Below are 20,128 nucleotides of genomic sequence, written 5' to 3'. Positions count from 1 at the left end.
GCCTCCTTCTCGCCCTTCAAGTCTCAACTGAAACGGTTCTTCCTCAGACAGGCCTCCCTCCCCTGATGACACCATCCGCAATGTCCCTGCTTCTTATATCCGCCCCTCCCAAATGCATCTTGGTTGTCAGTGCTCTCCAGGACTGATCTGCCTCCTTTCTGGAATGACTGTGGAATCTTGGAATCTCTCTATTCTAAAGAGAGCTACTCCAGATGGATTGTTATCTGACAGAACAAAGTTTGTTATTTGGTATCCCATTGATTTTTCTCCTATGTAATCACTAGAAGGTTTATTTTCATTTGTCAAACCATAAAGTGAAGAATATTTATGCATCTTGTCTAGTCTGTTTAAAAACAGGAAAAAGAAAAAAACAACAACAAAAAGGTATACTGATGGTGTGGCGGGAAAAATAAAGCTCAGTACGGTTACCGCCTAGCTTTGCTCTGGGGGGAAAAGAGAACATAAGTCCTAACCAAGTAGTTCCCTAGCTGCCTGGTCATGTATTGGCATGAAAAGCCTCCTATTTTTCACAATGACACAATAATCCTTTTGATGACTTGCCCATCTGATGAATTACAGTGTCCAAAACACAAAAGGAAAAATAATGGATTACTGTGCCATGTTTGTTGCTTTTACTTGTGAAAATCATTGTTTTCGGATACAGGCCTACTATTACCCTCTGCACTAACTGTCCATACAAGATGGTGGGTTTCCTTGAGCACTGTTTATATACCTCAAAGAAAAGGCACTGGTTTACTGCTCTTTGTAGACCCTAACCCTGGCAGTATAAGAGGTACAAAACCTCAGAGTTGAACACAAAAGCTGAAACCGCGTTCCAAAAAGAGGAATAATTTCTCTCGGGGCATTCAACAACACTGATCACATTTACTCAGCACTTGTATAAATTCTTTGTGACAAGGGGCAAGGCTTGTGGAATATTTACATAAGCGGGCATATTTTTCAGACTTGTAAAAAGCGCTCAGTTGTTGATGAGCTAAGAGATACTCTGACAACTATTGTACAGTAATAATTCACTAAATTTAAATTGCTACATTTGCGAATGTGGACATTTATCTGAACCACAGTTTATGATCCTGTTGCACATTTTTTTCTGTGGTCTCATAAAACTACATGAAAGATTCTCCAGAATCAAGATGCGAACTATATATACCAAAACACCCACCAACAAATGTTGGCAAGTATCTCCATGTGTCTGCTTGGATCTGTTTGCCAAGTTTATTCCAGGAAAAATAGATCAAGGCCAAGGAGTGTCAATGCTCCGCTCATGAGAGAAGATTTTTATCTCTTATGGCATATCCAGTCTGTTTTGGCTAATTATTTGAAACATAAGTTGTTCAAAGTTCATATTTCACACAGATATCAAAAACAGATTTTTGCTAATAGTAGTAAAATAGATATTTTCAAATTTAACATGACTATTTATATTTATATATGTTTTGAAATTAATCAACCAAAAAAATGTTGGAAAATTACTGCTTGTAGAGAGGAATCCATACCAACTACTTTCTATAAAGTAGAAAGAAAAAATCTTTCATAAATATATAAAACAAACCTCATAAATATATAAAATAAACCTCAACTCTTTTATAGAAACCCCAAATTAGAGCAATAAGATACACACACACACACACAAACATGCAAACACACACATCAAGGGAAGCAACATCAATTTATTTCCATGTGTAATTTATTAAGAGCTACAAATATGTAGCTAATTAGAATTCCAATAGAAAAAAAATATACAAATTTATAGATGTCTCCCCTTGGGTGCAAGAACAGATGAACATATTATATTTCCTTTCTTTTTGTGAGAACACTGTATTTAAACTAATCCTTTGAAGCTGTGAATGGTTTTCCATGTGCTGGAATGTCTGCTAAGCTTTAGTAAGTGTTTTTAAACTCATAAAGACGTGATGATGCGATGAATGTTTTACGTTCCTTTGCATAAAGGTTCACATGCTTCCACACTCCCTTGGAATTACATTTCTGCCATGAAATAACAAGTTCAAGAAACCTGAACATGAGAAACTAAGTCACATAAAATACATCACGATTAAGTCAGACCAGTAAAAACATCTGTCCAACAAACACATCATCCATGAGAACTCAGCTAATATTTATGTGTACTGACACTGCCAAGAAAATTTAGACTCAAAATGACAACTTCAAACATTATAAAATTATTTTCTTGTGAGTGTACAAGTAAGAGTATTTTATTTATTCAGAAGGAAAAAATTAAGGCTATCCCTCCAGGGTCTTTCTGGGGCTTTATTAACCAGATCAGCATTTTCTGATCCCACTGGATTAGAGAAAGATTTGTGGAATCCGGAACCACAATAAAGGTGTTTACCTCCATCGAGACTCCTGGAGACCCGTTTACTAGAGGTGCGTTCAAAGTGCGGCGCCGGCCTGTCAATGAGGGTGCTGGCCTGGCGGGTCTGCGCTTGGGTACGGCCGCTGTAGCGGAATTTGGACCCCAAGGTCAGGAACTTGGCCTTTGGTGGAGGCTCTGGAGACACAAGCCTATGGTGGGGGAAAAAGAGGAACAAAGTTAGACTTTATGGATTTTTTTTTAAGCTTTAAAACTACGTATTTTAATATCTCATTTCATTAAGTATGACTTTTTGGTCCCCAAAATGCTGCCTAAACTTTCTACTAAAAAAGAGCATTATTTATAAACCCTTCTATACACAGAGCTTTATGAGAAGAAGATGAGTAACTCTCCATTCGTGTATGCATAATATGTTCTCCTCAACCTGAGCAAAAGAGCAGCTGTTCCCAGTGTGTATCAAAGGTTATTTATTTGTATTAACTTAAATCATTTATATAAACACATATGTCTGAATTCTTGCCCCTAGCTGGTAAGTGCCAAGTAGCAATCCATTATCATTAGTAATTCTTAATATTTACATCTATTCCTCCTGGGAAAGAACATCTAACCCCAGAATCTCTTCCATCAAGTGATGCTTTCCCAAGAAGAATACAGCATGCAGTAGATGTGGAGAGATGACTAACATTCTCTCTTGCCAGAACAACTCTGCTGCTTAAAACCCAGGGTCCAAAATGAATGAAGTAAAACTTCCTTGATGTCAAATACTTCCAGACTCAGGCAAAAGCATGCTTTTAGTGAATGAGCCAATCGTGTCTGGAGTACAACTGAAATTATCTTGCTTTCACTGCCTGATCCATAGTTGGCAAAACATCTCAGCAAAAAAAATAATCCCAGAGCTCTTAGAAAATTTATTAAATAAGAAGATTTTAGTTGCCAATTCCAGAATATGGAGGGAGAACTCCATCAAATTTTTTCCTATCATTCTCCAAAGAAGAGTGCCTTACCATTTCAAGTATTTCTAGCCTTTCTGCTCATTTATTAGAAATCTTCTGCTTAATAAGGAATGAAAAGAGATTCAAGTCGAGGTAAGGCTACGTGGAATAATACAAGAGGTGCTTCTCCATCAAGTCAGGATTTTCAATTGTATTAACCCAGAAAAACAATAAAACTGATGATTAAATGCCTTGGCACATTGATCATGAGTACCAACAGCAAGCTTAGAAATGTGGTCATTTACCACGCACGGTCTCCTGATAGGCTGCATAAGGCGGGTTTCCCTATCTTGCAATCCAGCTAACTATGCTCCAAGAATGCTGTGTAATGTATACTAAAAAGGGTCACTGGCAAGCTCATCAGTGCAATAATTAAGAAGTGCTCCTTCTCCTTGAAAAACAAGTTGGCTAAACCACGCTTATTTTTTATCATCTATTCATGAAGTATGCTCTGTATGTACCAGCCAATTGACCAACAGAAAAAAAAAAAAAAAGAGACATTTCTAAAAAATACCTCCAAGGAGAAACATGCATTAGTGACCCCAAAGGAAACTACTTTCTCCATAAAATTTTAAAAACTAAACAAAAGACAACAAGTGTTGGTGAGAATGTGGAGAAACTAGGACACTTTTACACAGTTGGTGGGAATATAAAATGGTACAGAAGCTATAAGAAATAGTAGGGAGGTACCTTAAAAACAGAACTACCACATGATCCATCAATCCCACTTCTAGGTATTTTTCCAAAAGAACTGAAATCAAGATCTCAAAGAGATATTAGCATTCCCATGTACATTATAGCACTGTATAACTAAGATGTAGAAATGACCTAAACATCCATTGACAGATGAGTGGGTAAAGAAAATACGGGCTATAAATACAGCGGAATACCATTCAGCCTTTTAAAAAGAAAGATATTTGCAATGTGCAACAACTGGGGTGGACATTATGCTGAGTGAAAGCAGCCAGACAGAAAAAGATAGGTACTACATAATTCTATATATAAGGTATCTAATATAGCCAAATTCACAGAATCCAAGACTGGAATGGTGGCTCCAGACCATGGGCTGGAGGGAAGGGACATAAAGTATCAATTACATAAGATGAATAAGCTCTAGGGATCTGCTATATAGCACTGCCCCTATAAGTAAGAAAACACTGTATACTTAAAATTTGTTAAGTGATCTCACCAGAATAAAATTATTTAAAAAGAAAAAAAAAAAAAAGACTAGAGGCAAAGAAGAGAGCGATATGGGGGCATCTGGCATCCTTCTGTAGGTTTGCTTCAGTTGTCTGTATTTCAACCGAAGGCCATATCTTCCCAGGATGAGCAGCTCCATGAGGATTTTCTCTTATTTCCAGTTTACAAAAAATATAAATCCAAGAAACACAAAGAAAATATTTTAAAGGCAGATATAAGTCATAATGCAAAAGAAGGAACGTCACTAACCAGATGATTTTTTTTTTTATGTTAAATGGCGATAAAGTACTTTCTTGCCCAACTGGCACTGGTGACCACATACACAAAATATTAGCTTGCAGATTATACTTTTCTGATCACAAAGAAATCCTTAAGCAATTAAGCTACAATTAAATAGAAACAGATAGCAAGACCAAAAAGGATTGAACATCAACATATATAAGCGATCTCTAAAAGAATTTTTTTGGCAGTTTAAGTCAATGGCAATATGAATACATTTTTATAAGGCAATAGAGGCCAAGCAGCAAACATTTCAGTACTATCACTTCAAGATCATGCAACAATTATTTCCATTTGATATTATTTTTATTTTCCACATCAGACCCTATGTTCAGAGAATAACATCCAAATTACCACAAGGCATCTATCATTCCACTTTGAGGAATTTAAAAGCCACAATAGGGACTAATTATCACAGAGGATTAAAGGCCTCAAGCAAGATGATCTAAGTAATGATGTGTCACAAAGGAATTCAGCTTTTACGTATTTTACTGCTTAAGAAGTAGGTTTATTAACATTTTAATTTTACAAAAACCCCTGCCATTATAAATCACATATAATTAATGTTTATCTATAGAAAACAAAAGAACATTGAAAGAAAACCCACAGATCAATTACCAAAGTCAATCAAATATTTAACAAGTGCCATGAGTTTCCATAAAGCTCCCTAGAAAGCAGCTGATGACACTAATTCACTTGGGATTACTCTGGATTTACAACGCCAAGTTTAACTGGCAGTACATATCAAGCTAGAAGAATCTCACATTAATCTTGTTTACACACCATCCACAACAACAACAAAAAAAAGCACTGAGAAAATACAAGAAAGCAAATCCCCTGGGGAGGTCAGGACACAGAACTAATCCAGGATGAGCAGGCTGGCAGGCTGACATGCAAAAAGGACAGGGGTTGAGGGGGTTAAAACACTTTTGACAAAGCAGCAAAGGGGCGGGGCAAGTTGATAGAGAAACCAAGTGAAACAGAAAGTGAGTGGTGGTGGGAAGAATGGGGTGGGAGAGGGTGGAGGTGGAGTTTTGGACCACTGCAGACACAGATCAGTTCGAAGCAACGATGAGCATGGCCAGACGACAGAAAGAGACACACAAATGAACTGCAGACAAAGGAGATCTGACACTGGGGAGAGCAGAACATAAAGCAGGATGTGGCTGTGTCTGCCACCCCACCCAATGCCACCTCCTAGGATCTAGAGGGTACGGATGGTTGCTCTCAGGAATCCCACGCTGTTTTCCCCAAATTACCTGTAGAAAGTATGATGTTCCACGCACACTTTCCATAATCTTTTCGCTGCCCGATGGTTGGGCAGTTTAAATCCAATAGTGCTCTCAAACTGTTCCAGCTGGAAAAAAAGCCGTATAACAAATCAGCACATTTCCTTAAGAATTGATTAGAAGCTACCGAAAAACACAGAATCAGAGATTTTACTAAGAAGTGACTGTTCTTGAAAACGGTCATTATGAGTATAGCTAACACGATGACACAAAATGGACTTTTCGCAGACTGCAATACTAGCGTCTCTGAAAAGCAAGGATGGACTACTGACATAAACCAGCTACCCTTCAAGGTCCACTGAAACTCATTCTACCACCTCCCTATTGATCTCCACCATTAGCTGGTTCAAAAGGAAAAGAAAAACAAGCCCCCACGATGAAGCAGGCACTTACCAATTCTTCTTTTCTGTGAAATTGTGACTGTGGCTTGTTTTTAATGAACAACTATATATGTGTGTGTGTGTGTATTATATATAAATATACACATATATACACGTACATATACATACATATACATATGCAAGTTTATCATCAAAAACCCTGAATTTTTTTTTTTTAACCCTGAAAGAATAAATAGTTCATTTTCTTAAAATTCAATGAAAGGCACTCCGGTAGCTCAGGGCCATAAAGGGGAGCACTGACAAAACCTTACGAGATGTGCGAGCACCTTGCTTACCTCCGCTGGCCTAACTTTAATGTAGAAGTTACTGCGCTTATAGGAGATTTTCAAGATTTTCGGCCAAGCAAAACGATTGATTCTCAGTCTGTCTTTGTAGATGAGGAGCCCGTTAGCACACACGCCCAGCTTGATGTCCACGCCTTCCGAGTCCTGTCAAGCATAAGCCATTTGACCGCAGTTAGAGCTGCGAAAGTTATACAGAAGAGGAAGCCAGCTGTCCCCCTCAAATCATAGTCAGGAGGGCCATTTCACAGGTCTGTATTTAAATTTCAATAGTCTCAAATTTAGATATTCATCTGAAATCTGAATGACATATATTAAATCCAGACATTCGTCTTGAGGGGTTGGATTTGAGGTGCAGCAACCTGACTGCAAGACACAATAGTCTTCAAAAAGCTTAATGCAATACGCTCTCATTGGGCTGTAAGAGGTAAAAGGGAGGAAAGGAAACAGACTTTGAGACGTCCTGAAGATATGGGAGATAAAAACGTGTTTTCCGAGGGCTATTCCAGCCTCTGGGGACCGTCTGGGTGCCCACCCCAAGGTGCGGTCAGCCATTTGGCTGTAGGCAAATTTACCGCACATGGCTCATGCCAGCTCACGGCTGTTAAATAATGCCTATGTTCTGCAAAACACCAAGCCCTCACAGAAAATTTCTCTTCTAGGCTGACAGTGTTGAAATCTTTGAATTCTTTCAAGCAGTTTTTCAATAACTCTAAGTGCTGACATTCAGTTCTTATTACAACATTCCTTTGGCTGGCATATTTCAAAAGGACTGCAGACGGTTCTTGAACTTATTAATACTGTCTTCTTTCCTCAGCATTTTTAATTGGGGAAAGATGACAATCTAGAATAACTGCAAGCCTGACAGATTTTTAAAAAATCAAATAAATTTACCAACAAGAGTAAAAAACCATCTCCTTGCTTTTCAAGCAGTGTTGAATATCTAATACATACGATGTTCGAATACCTTTAAGAGAATTCAAGACACATAAACCTGAAGACTTATTCAAAGATATTCATGTTTTCAGATATCACTAACAAGATGGAACAAATTCTCATAAACTACACTGAAACAAACCCCAGAGTCTAGTTTTAATTCAATAAAAATATAACATTTCAACTCTCTCATTATGGAGAACAATTTAACACAATTTATATCAGTTTTTTAAAAACAGAAACACAGTACAAGGTAACTGATGCCAACTGCTTTCACTGCTGTGATATGTAAATTATTTACATTTACAAATAAAATTATATTAGACCATCTGAGCAGGTTTAAAAACCTAATCTGTAAGGTGCTTTATTACCCATGGCCTGACAGCCACAACAGTCTTTAGGAACAGAGTAAAAAGCTGGGGTGAATCAGGCACAGGTGCCCCAGCAACTTGGCTCTAGACACAAATGATGTGCTTGCCAAAAATATCACTGGCCATGGCCACAGGGAGCAGGCCGGAAGACTGCCCAAGACAGCATGGCCTCAGCACAAATAAGGAGGCAGCCCTCACTTGAAACATGAACAAAGCTATCTCTAGTGTGAAGCAACCTTCTGACAGGACACTAAGGCTATTTTATCTGACTTAAAAATAAACACAATCTGGATCCAAGTCAATCCATTGATTTTCAGTTGCTCCACATATTGCTTTAGAATTATCAGTATCCGGGTGCATAGAAATTACAGATGACGGGTAAGGAGTTAAAGGGAAAAAAGCGGGTCTTAGTTCTCCTCCCCATGTTAGACTTTTGCCAGTCAGCAACGATGTCAGACAAATAAACTAATAAAAAGGGAGCATCTTCTCTGCCATGTGCACTCCCTCTGGAAGCTGCCCCATATGGACATCAAGAGGATCCCATCTGAATGGGTTCAGCCAATGGAAAGTTCTCAAAGAGCAGAGAAAGAAAGAAGGGAAGACGGTCGGGAGTTTTTAATTCCCAGATTCCCTCCTTGTATGGCTGTGACTGCACCAGAGTGGCTATGTTCTCCTCTCAAGGCAGTCCTTTCTACACAGACACCCTCGTGGGTTCTGGTAAATACTTTGCTTCACTCCTTCACACCCAGAGGAGTCAGGTGAGCTGCTGTTACTAGCTCCTGGTATCACTCTACTCTTGCGGTTTCCCCCTATCTTCATCACAAGCCCTTTTACGCCAACACCCTCACCCTATCCTAAAGTGAGGCTGCCACTAAGAACTCTTCTGACAAGAAAATATTAATTAAAAAAATTTAAACATGATCAATGAAAAATGTATAAAGGTACAAAACTTTAAACTACATGAAAAATTTTAAACTGCTACAGATCTTTTTTCAATGAGCTACAAATATCTTGCTTATCAGATATTACCTAACAAGTCTACCGGATGCTACACTGAATGAATGCATGTTATTCTGAGTTTTTTTAAGTGATCTACTCCTAACCACAAAGCAAGAATGGAAACCATACTTATAACAGAACCAGCAACATTTTTAACTTTTCTAAGACACAACTTCAAAAACAAGAATCCTGAAATGTTTCAGGACTTCCCTCTAAGCACTGCTTTCTAACTAATGATCAACAAAGCAGCAGATATAAGAGTCACATGTGGAAAATAACAGGGTCTAGAGTAGGAGAGAGGGGCTCTGGGGTTTTTTTTTGGGGGGGGGTCTTTTTAGGGCCACACCTGTGGCATATGGAAGTTCCCAGGTCAAATTGGAGGTACAGCTGCCAGCCTATGCCACAGCCACACCAGATCCGAGCCTCATTTGTGACCTACATAGCAGCTCACAGCAACGCTGGATCCTCAACCCACTGAGCGCGGCCAGGGATTGAACCCACATCCTCATGGATACTAGTCGGGTTCTTAATTCACCAAGCCACAATGGGAATTCCTGGGGGGTCTTTTTGATACCAAATCTGCTCCCCCCACCCTTCTTTCTGTTTCTCTGCTGACTCAGCCTGGCCCCATCATATAGAGAAAAGAGCTAAAAGACAAGTATTGGCAAGATCTGTTTTACCTCCTGGTAGGATTTATCAGAAGATATCACAGATGGGACTACTTTATATTATGTGCCTTGGGGCAACAGCCAGAGTGTAATAAGCCATCTGCATTCTGTTTTATGTAGTTTCTATAAAAATAAAAATATCTGAACCATAAATGAGATAGTGTATGTGAAAGTGCTTTTAAAAATTAAAGGTATATAGCATATAGCAGTTCAAAATGTTGCTGCCAGAGACTATTTACCAACATGGAAAAGTGTTTATAAGAGTGAGTCAAAAAAAGAAAAAGTTTATGAAATATTTGTGGTATAATCCCATTTTTTAAATGGCAGTGTGACTGCTCAGATTTTTTTTAAATAAAACAAGAAAATACCAAAATACTAACAGTGCTTGCTTCTGCATAGAGATTTCGGTCTTTTTGTATTCTTCTCCTGTTTGCCTCTATTTTCTATGATAAACATGTCTAACTTTTGTAATAAGGAAAAATATTTAAAGAATAAAAGAAGCCACAGAGGAAAAAGGAGTATTTCATATTTGCAAAGCACTATTAAAACAGTATCAAGAATTATTAATGTGAGGTCTACAGAGGGAAGATACCTTTGGGTGAGGGTCTTTCCTAGAGGTTTCTCAAACTCATGTAATCTCGCTTCCTAAACTACACCAAAGGATTGGCAGGGCCTTTTATTGTTTATTTATTTATTTTTATTTATTTTGTCTTTTTAGGGCCGTGCTCACAGCATATGGAGGTTCCAAGGCTAGGAGTCAAATCAGAGCTGTAGCTGCTGGCCTACACCACAGCAACACGGGATTCTTAACCCACTGAGTGAGGTCAGGAATCAAACCTGTGTCCTCATGGATGCTAATCAGACTCATTTCTGCTGAGCTACGAAGGGAACTCCCTGGCAGGGTCTTTTAAAAGCAGGCACCTATAGGTTCCCTCCACACGCTAAGTCGACCCTGGATATATTTTTTAAACCCAGATGCATCTTTCACCTTGTGTCTTGTACTCCCCCACCTCCACCCCTGACTCCTCCCACTACCTGACCATCCTAGGGAATGTCTGTTACTGGCATCTTCCCCAGCAACCCTGCACCTGCTACCTCCATGATTCCATTCTTTCCCCATTGTTCACATCAGACAAAGGCCTGGAACCTGGGCCAGCCTCATTGATCTTACCAGAGGCAAAAAGCAGACCCGCAGGGAAAAGCTCAACTCTAGGGCTCCTTCGCCAGCAGTTTTTTTGGAAAGTGGTTCTATCTGCACTGCCTTGACCTTTCACAGTGGCTAAGATTTGTTCTCCTCTCCCAAGACAGAGGTGGGGGATGGGGCTGGGACAGAGGCAGCACTTGGCAAAGCAAAAACTGGACACAGAATAAAGACAGGATGTGGAGTAAAGAAGGAGGATTAAAGTAATCTTAGAGTAAGTACGTGTGAAAGGGTATCAATTTAAAAGATTAGAAAAAGAAGAATGAGTAAGGGGGGAGAATCACTGGCCCCCCCTCATAACCACAGACCCCACAATTGGAAACTCCAAGGAAATATTATAGAGATCCTTGGGTGAGTAGCATTTTCCTAAAAGTGAGCTAGGCTGGTCTAAAACTGGAGCCCTCCCAAAACTTCAGGCAACATGCTGGAAAGATGCCAATTCCCTGTTACACTCACAGTACCTTGGCATGATGCAGGTCAACACCATACATGGAAAGCCTCTTGGCATTTTCTAAGAACTGAGAATCAGCTTGTGCTGGAGATAAGCCCCTAAGAATCAAAAGAAACAATATTATCATATTGACGGACACAAAGCAAATGTGGCTAAAATAGGGAAAGTGGGGTATGAGCTTGGAGAGTTTAAGGTGGAGGGAGTGACCCAGCCATATGTGCAAACAGATAAGAAGGCTCAACTCTCAACCTCTTGCATTTTTCTTTTAAGATCCTCCAATATAAACCTATTCATGGCAAGGAGCTGCACCTTCATCTTTACACTTTATCTCAGAAACATGCTTTCAATTTTTTCCACTGGGCAAAAAAGCCCCAGCAATAATGGGTACAACATAAATTAAGAATAAAAAGTGATCTCATCTTTCTGAAATAGACAAATACTCTCCTTAATTTATTTCACTAGGATCGACCATACTAAAGATCAGAAGTACTCGGATTTGATTTTACACCTGACAGACCACATTCTGTCCATATTAAAATTATTTCCATTCTTATCTATATTCCCAACGAAATGAATCTGAAGTTCCTACAAAGCCGGGTCCATTAATCTTCATATTCCCCATGGCATCTCAGCACCTGAATTTCAATTTCAAATTACATATGTCTACTGAATAGAATGGTAATAAAGTTAATAAGAATATAAAGTCAAATATTGCACTTTTTAAAAGAAAAGTCAATGGTGGTAGTCTGCTTAAAAATCTCTAATCTCTCAAAGTACCTTTCAGATATTTCAGTCAAAATTTTTGAAAACTTCCATTTTGCAGTATGGGACAAGTTAGTTGCTGGAGTTTTAAAAACTTGTGCTTAAAAAAATTTTGTTTTCACACAGATATAAAGTTCTCAAAGTGTAATATGGTATTTAAGTAATTAAGTAATGCTAAACTAAACCAAAAGTCATCTTTTATGGGTAGAAAAACACCCGTAGATTTCAATTACCATTCCTACCTCCATTTACCACTCTTGTTTCTCTTTTTTTTAATTAAAACACAATTGATTTACAATGTTGTTATTAGTTTCTGGTGTACAGCACCGTGATTCAGTTATATGTAGATAAATATTTTTTTTTCATTATAGGTTATTACAAGATATTGACTATAGTTCCCTGTGCTACACAGTAGGTCCCTGTTGTTTATTTTATATATAACCACTCACATTTCTGATTCAAGTCTTGATGCTTCATTATCTCCCTGGCTTTCTTATCAAGTATGATAATAAAGACAATTAAAAGACAGAAGAAATACACAGTAAATGCAAACAATTGTGTGTGTGTGTGTGTGTGTGTGTGTGTGTGTGTGTGAAGGGATAGGACTGGGAGCAGGATAAAGGAGATATCACAGGGAAAAGTAAATTTTCCTGATAAATGAAAACATTTACCCTCGTGAGCATAGTTTCTCAAATAGCCATAAAGACGATGGAAGGATAGCTCAGTGACTCAAAGCTGCCTTGCCTCGCACTACGTGAAGCTCCACAAGGGTGAAATGAACAATCCCCTGAACTACACTCAAATGTCTGGCAATGTTCCAAGGGAAGCCATTTAAACCCACCATGGTTACTCCCTCTCCAGTAAGCAAGTCTACAGACCTGTGGGTTTTATACAGCTCTGCCACCTTCTCTTCCAGCTCCTTGGTCTGGGTGGGGGCAAACTGGAAGTCACTGAGGTCATTACTGTCATGCTCTTCTGGGTCATAGTCGCCAAGTTCAGCCTGCAGTGTGTAAGAGCCCAGGAGGGCGTGAGTCATAAGAGAGCAGGGCAGGCGGCCTGAGGCAATGTCCTGCCGGAGCTGAAGGCACAAGAAGTATCTGCAAGGAACAGGGGGAGAGACGGGTCAGGAGAACAATTAGTTAAGATTGTAGCACTCCTAAATATAAGTCAGATATTCCTTTGAAAACAAATATACAACATAGGCACTCTTCAAATCCAGAGCATAAAAGTCTTCTGTAAGAAAATGCCCACCTTCCTCCTTGGACTCCTAACCCTTGCTGGCTATTTACAGAAACTGAATCTAGAGGGCAAAGTAAGAGTGGAAAGTCTCAACTGCTCTTCTGACAGGTGTTATTATTACTATTATAATCAAGAGTTTAATGACTCCAAGTGAAACTCCAATCACTTAGACTGTCTCCTTGGATTTAAAAGTATAATCAAATTCAGCATGCTCCTCCAACTTGTACAGATTAATAAAATTTAAGAAATAGCTGCAGTTCTTATGCATTTGCAGGAAAAGCTAAGGTCACCCACACTTTACCCCCTCCACCTTTTTCATACTCATTTCTTTTTTTGAGACACCTTTAACAACCATTATAAGTCAGTCTCCACGTGGAAGCCCTTACTTGCCCACTGACCCTATCTAAAAAGGCAGCTAACTTAGTTTATAGTAGAAAAAGCATGGGCTTCAGAACCCAGCAGAGCTATGTGACCTTGAGCAATTGATTTACTTGCCTAAGTATAATTCCCACATATAAAATGGGAAGAACTCTATTTCCCTTTGAAGAAGAGGGTTAAAAATTAGAGAATATAAATAAAACATCTGTCTTGGAACCCGGGAATCAATAACAATTAGTATCCATAATCATATTATTAGTTACAATAATCATTCAATGTCCTAAGTGGATTATTACAGTTAGAAGATTCTGGCTTTTACTAAATAACATGCAGAAATATGTTATTTATATTCTATGAGGATTTGGGGGGGGAGGGAGGTTCCACTATTAACTCCTTTTAAAACCTGATTTCTGCTTTTGAATGTAACCATTTGCTAAGGTTAGCATCGACCCCTCCAAACAAGATGTAGCATCCTCATGCTTGAAGACCTTATACCTGTATTATTACCCCAATCTCCTGTCAAGCAGGGCAGGGACTCTATTATCATCATAATCTCAGGCTTGGCCAAGTGCTGGCCACATGGCAAGTGCTCCATGGTTTTCTAAGAATGCAAGTCGTCTCACCACTACAGTCAGAGTGTTTTTATGCCCTGCAGGAGCTCTCTTTCTAAGGAGATTATGTGTTTCCTTGACCCTAGAACAACAGAGCATCATTGCCCTTATTTGAGAAAGCTCAGTTTTGAAATGATTCCAGGTTACCCTCAATTTCTCTATGTCTAATCGAGAATAGTGCTAATTCACCACATTTTATGGCACAGTTAAGACATAAACACAAAGATTCCATTTATTACCAAATGGAAGTAAATGTTGCTCCTTTTTATATTATCATTTCTACTTTTCACATTGATCTTTTCTTCTGTTGTCAAAGCCCAAGTCTAAAAAGGCTGAAAACTTCAAACAAAAACCGTAACAGCCTCCTGAGTTTCCCAACTCCATCTCCTTCACTTTTTTTTTTTCCTTTTTAGGACCACACCTGAGGCACATGGAAGTTCGAGGGCTAGGGGTCAAATTGGAGCTGCAGCTGCTGGCCTACACCACAGCCACAGCAACACCAGATCTGAGCCACATCTGTGACCTACACCACAGCTCACGGCAATGCGGATCCTTAACCCACTGGGCAAGGCCGGGGATCAAACCCGCATCCTCATGGATACTGCTGAGGTTCTCAACCCGCTGAGCCTCAACAGGAAATGCTCCAACTCCATCTCCTCGACAGGGCAGGACAGATCATTCCTCAAACATTACTCTGAACTCTGTTCTTGCCCTCCGCAAAAGTCTATCCCATCTTCCAGATGTTCACTCAAGTCTGGTGAGGATTTCAATTGTAACGTTTAGGCTGCAAAGCTCTTCTTACAGGCTGGTCTCAGGCTGTAGCAAGAGCGTCTTAGTTATTAGCTCACTAGATTACTATCTCATTCCTCCAAAACACACAGGGAGACTGTTCAAGGTCCATCTAAAAGAATACCAAAGCACTTTCCCGGTGCCATAAAGTTGCAATCACCAAAGGATTATCATCCCTCAAAGGAATCACTGTAAGGGGGAGTGTATGTACAGACAGGGCGTTAGATCACAAAGCCCCAATTATGTGCACTGGTCAAGGACACTCTGCGGTGAGGCTCTACAGCATACGCACAGCAACCCGTCAAAAGTTTCATGCTCTGAGCAGCTCACTGAGTGATGGCAAAGTGCTATTTATTATTTATTATTAATTAGCTGAAGCTAATTCAATCACAACTCAATTAGTATCAGTAAATCCTTATTCAGCAATAACCAATAACGGGTGTGTGTGTGGGTAGGGTGCTGTCATTTGCCCAACCTTGGGAAGAAATCTCTCTCATTCTTCGTTCACGTGGATATCATACACTTGTTTAAATACCTACCCAGCTTCATGTCTGACAGCAGAACTGGCCTAGCAGCAAACAGGAACCACAAAAATCAAAAACAGAGTCTTTTGCTAATACCAATTTTCTAAAAGTATATACAAAGAACACAGTTTTCCCTGGCCAGGTAAATAACCTTTTAAAAAATAGATAAAAATCACCTTATGGACCTACTCTTACCAAAGCTAAAGAGCCTTATCACTGGTACTCAGCTTAATAGGGCTAAGATATCAAGGCCCTTGTAGATATGAATGTTCCTTGGTTACCATTCAAATACTCAGTCACTCTCAAAACCCACAAATGCTCTCTTGCTCCTAAACTGAATCTTCTATTTGCAATTTAAGCATATGTCTGTATTGTCCAGAAAAATCTCAGAGGAGATGGAAAAGAAATAGCTACTGATGCTTACATAAGAAAGCCTATCTTACTGGTTTTTTTTTTTTTGTTTTGGTTTTTTTTTTTCCAAATCTTGGGACAAGGAGATGGGGATTGCAGGGGGTGGGGGTTAAAAAAATTATAGTTAAGTAGACGTCCAAAAATAGACCTTTAACATTTGATACGTTATACATTTTTCTACCTTTATGTTACCTTTGTAATACAAGGTTAGTACACAGGCAGACATTATTATTATATAATAAAAACAATCTTAGTACCAAAATCTGAAATATTAAATATTAGTGATTTTTGAAAGTATAACACGGGAAATGAAGTTGCTACCAGTTTTAAAAAAAATTCCATTACTCAAATATAAATGGGAAATTAAAGACAAGTGAATGAAATGTTTGAAACTAGCAACATTTCAAACTATTTTGGAATATCTCACTTCCAAAGAAACTTCTAAAACTCAAGGAAAAAATGTTTTGGGTGGGTTTTTTTGGTTCTGCTCCTGAAATTATCACCACTCCTCCAGGGCACAGAAATGAGAGCTGTTAAGTAAATGATCATATTTTAAAAATATGAATTTAAGGTACCTGGTGATATCTTCAGTCAATTGAGAAGGATCAGGAGGATAAAACTTCACATTAAAGGTAAACAGCCAAGGCAGATCTGTAATTATTAAAGATCATGATTATTTATCCAATCAACACAATGACCATTTATACCAATAAAACATAAAGGTCAATGTTCAAACAGTAGAGGTTAGTCTCACTATAAATCGGTTTAAAGACTTTTGTTTAATTTAAACACAATAGCATCCAGCACAAATGAACATCTCCACAGAAAAGAAAATCATGGACTTGGAAAATAGACTTGTGGCTGCCTGATGGGAGGGGGAGGGAGTGGGAGGGATCGGGAGCTTGGGCTTATCAGACACAACTTAGAATAGATTTACAAGGAGATCCTGCTGAGTAGCATTGAGAATTATGTCTAGATACTCATGTTGCAACAGAACAAAGGGTGGGGAAAAAAATGTAATGTATACATGTAAGGATAACTTGATCCCCTTGCTGTACAGTGGGAAAAAACAAATAAAAATAAAGACTATCATTTATAAAGCAAAAATGAAATGAAAAATAAAAATCAATTATATAAAAAAGCCATCATTAGCAAATAATATTATAAACATTTACAGGTACTTCAACAAATGTTTTATATGGTGATCTGGTATGCAAAAATTTTAATGTAACCTTCACATAATGGTTTTGAGATAAGATTTCTTTTATACAGGATCTCTAGATGCCAAATATTCTCTACACTTAAAAAAAATAATTGGGATTTCTACGTTGGGAGAAGAGAAATAATGATCAAATGACCGCCATAGCTATTCAAGAAATGATTAATGGGCTATTTGAAGGAAATCCCAAAGAAGAGAGAGAGTGCTAAAATATCAGAGTATTTGAAGACAAAATTATTTCCCAGGTTTTATAAAGTAGGTGTAAGAATACTCAGAACATACACCTCGCTGTACTGTGCCACAGACAGTGAATGCAGTAAACAACCATGGCATAAAGACTTATTAAAAGTTAAAACAAAACATTAAAACATTGTGTTTTGTACACTACCATTTAACAAATTTTGATATACCATTCTTTGGATGGCTTTAAAAACAAGAAAAATCCACACAACTCTGAGGACAGGGCAGGTATTATTTTTCTAAAGGGATCAAAATAACTCCAATGGCCTGAGTTAATTAATTAATTTCCTTCCTTCCTTCTTTCTGCCTGCACACATTTTAGGGGTGCAGCATATGGAAGTTCCCAGGTTAGGATTGGATTGGAGCCACAGCTGCCAGCCTACACCACGGCCACAGCAACACCAGATCCCTGACCCACTGAGCAAGGCTGAGGATCAAACCCACATCCTCATGGATACTAGTCGGATTCGTTTCTGCTGTGCTATAATGGGAACTTCTCCAATGGCCCGAATTTAGAGTTATACTCAAAGTTCACGGTATTTCCAAATAAAAACCAAAAAAGTGAGTGACTGCATGTGTATGCAATTTCATTTCATATATATCAGAAGGCCTCATGACTACTTTAATTTTTGGACTTGAAGAAAAATTTCTTGATCCCATTCTCTTGCTCAGTGGGTCATTTTGCTCTTTTCTCACTGTACACCCACTAACCTTTCTCCCACTCAAAAGTCAATATTTATTGAATGGCTACTGTCAATACACGGTGTTTTTGTTGGGTTTTGACTCAATACATCATTACTCTACTAATAAAGTCAATCCTGCTGAATTTGAGAAACAGATTTCAGCTCCCATTACACATTTAAAATATCATAAAAAGATACAGGACTTTCTTAAATATTAATAGACATGCCATTTCTTGGCCTGTAGCACCCAGGCTGGCTGTGATGAATACATACCTCTCTGAAATAACTGTTAACCCATAATTAAGCAAAGTCATCACAGGATTATCATATCTTTTCTCTAAGTGGGTCCTTATTTGTTTTCCAGGTATTAACACTAGCACATGCTTGCCTGGATATGACAACAAGGATAAGTTTCTAATAGAACACATATTTCAGAATCTATTTCCAATTCTCGAATTGATAAAATGGACCAATAATGATAAACTTTTTATTTAATCATACACTAGGATTTTTACCTAGCTCTATAAAAAGTCTATATAGCCATGAATTGTTTATATAATACAGGCAAGCCTTAGATATGTAGTCTTATTTGTGTACATTTGTGAAAATAAAGATTTCAAGGCAAATTTTACACAGGAACTAATAGGTTGCTGGTTGTCAAAAGTTAACTCACAAAAGGTTAATGTTTACCTTTGCTGGTTGCCTATGCACTGAATAACAATAAATCAACCAGTAGTTCTTTCGTCCATTTTAACACAAGCAGAAAGAAATAAAATACAACATCTAGAAGTTCATTTCCTCAGCCTATTTTCGTGGTCAGGATGGTACAGGATTCCATTTAGAGAACTAGCTCCAAGAGTTTTAAAAAGCCAAATCGTTACATGTTACTGTTATGCCTCTTGCCAAACCACAAGGGCAAAAGTCCTAAAATAACTCTCAAAGAAACTTCACAAATAATCAAAACACAAGACTGTGTGATTCATAATCAGCAAGAAAGAGTCTTGCCTTCCAAAAGTTAGGATGGCTCCATGACTCTGAAATGAGCAGCACACAAAAATCAAGCAAAAGCCAATACACAACCATAGGAAACAGACTCAATGGAACATCAACCATACTTCAGAGGTTATCCTGTTCTGTCCATGTTTTGGGTCACTTGGCAGATCTGCTTGCAGAGAAAGTGAAAGATGCAAGCATCCATACCTTTTTTAATTCAGGCACTTTGCAGAGTTTGTAAAAACTGCAGAAAGGGCTGGAAAAAGTTCCAAGCTTTCTGGTACCATATCTTTCATAAAGTAAGCACCATGTATCTGTACCTAGTTACTCCTTTTCTACATTTTCCCTCTGTTCTATTATGAAGCAAACATCAATGGATGAAACACCCAGGTAATACAAGCAGGGCAGAGGGGTAAGGGAGGGAAAGAAGGATGGAAAGCCAGGGAAAAATCATTAAAAGACAGGTGACCAACCACCCTGGTTTGCATGCAAAGTCCCATATTCTGAGATACCCCTCAGGGCCTCAGTCCAGGGCAAATCAGGAAGCTCACTATATAATCAAAGATTCACAAAACTGGAAAGAAAGATGAGTCTACAAGGAAAGGAAATGAGAAAAATAAGGTATGTGCTCAGAGGCAAAAAGGAGAGTAGAGAAGGAAAGAAATGATTAAAAAAAAAAAAAACTACCAAAATGATCAATACTTTTAAAAGAGAAAAAAAAGGAAATGAAGAAAACAAATGTGGAGAACCAAAAATGAAACAGAAGGTTAACGGAAAGGAACAGAAGGGAAAAGCAGAGATGCGGCCCAGTGTTTTGACATTAGGAATAACGAAGTAGGAAATGATAAATAAGGAGGG

The 20,128-nt window shown here is 38.4% G+C and overlaps 1 protein-coding gene across 41 annotated transcripts in view; it reads right to left on the bottom strand.

Moving 5' to 3' along the window:
• Positions 1–20,128, bottom strand: part of EPB41L2 (erythrocyte membrane protein band 4.1 like 2) — a 212,434-nt gene that overhangs the window by 46,645 nt on the left and 145,661 nt on the right. For all 41 annotated transcript variants that reach the window (XM_021088293.1, XM_021088255.1, XM_021088313.1 and 38 more), the window contains 6 exons: positions 16,711–16,786; positions 13,062–13,280; positions 11,432–11,519; positions 6,790–6,942; positions 6,084–6,181; positions 2,372–2,544 (listed from right to left, as the gene is read on the bottom strand). In XM_021088293.1, the coding sequence (XP_020943952.1) occupies positions 2,372–2,544; positions 6,084–6,181; positions 6,790–6,942; positions 11,432–11,519; positions 13,062–13,280; positions 16,711–16,786 (807 nt within the window). The remainder of the gene's footprint in view (positions 1–2,371; positions 2,545–6,083; positions 6,182–6,789; positions 6,943–11,431; positions 11,520–13,061; positions 13,281–16,710; positions 16,787–20,128) is intronic.

The sequence above is a fragment of the Sus scrofa genome, chromosome 1 (assembly GCF_000003025.6).
Source record: "Sus scrofa isolate TJ Tabasco breed Duroc chromosome 1, Sscrofa11.1, whole genome shotgun sequence".
NCBI classification, from domain to species: domain Eukaryota; kingdom Metazoa; phylum Chordata; class Mammalia; order Artiodactyla; family Suidae; genus Sus; species Sus scrofa.
This window is presented reverse-complemented; position numbering and strand designations above follow the sequence as displayed.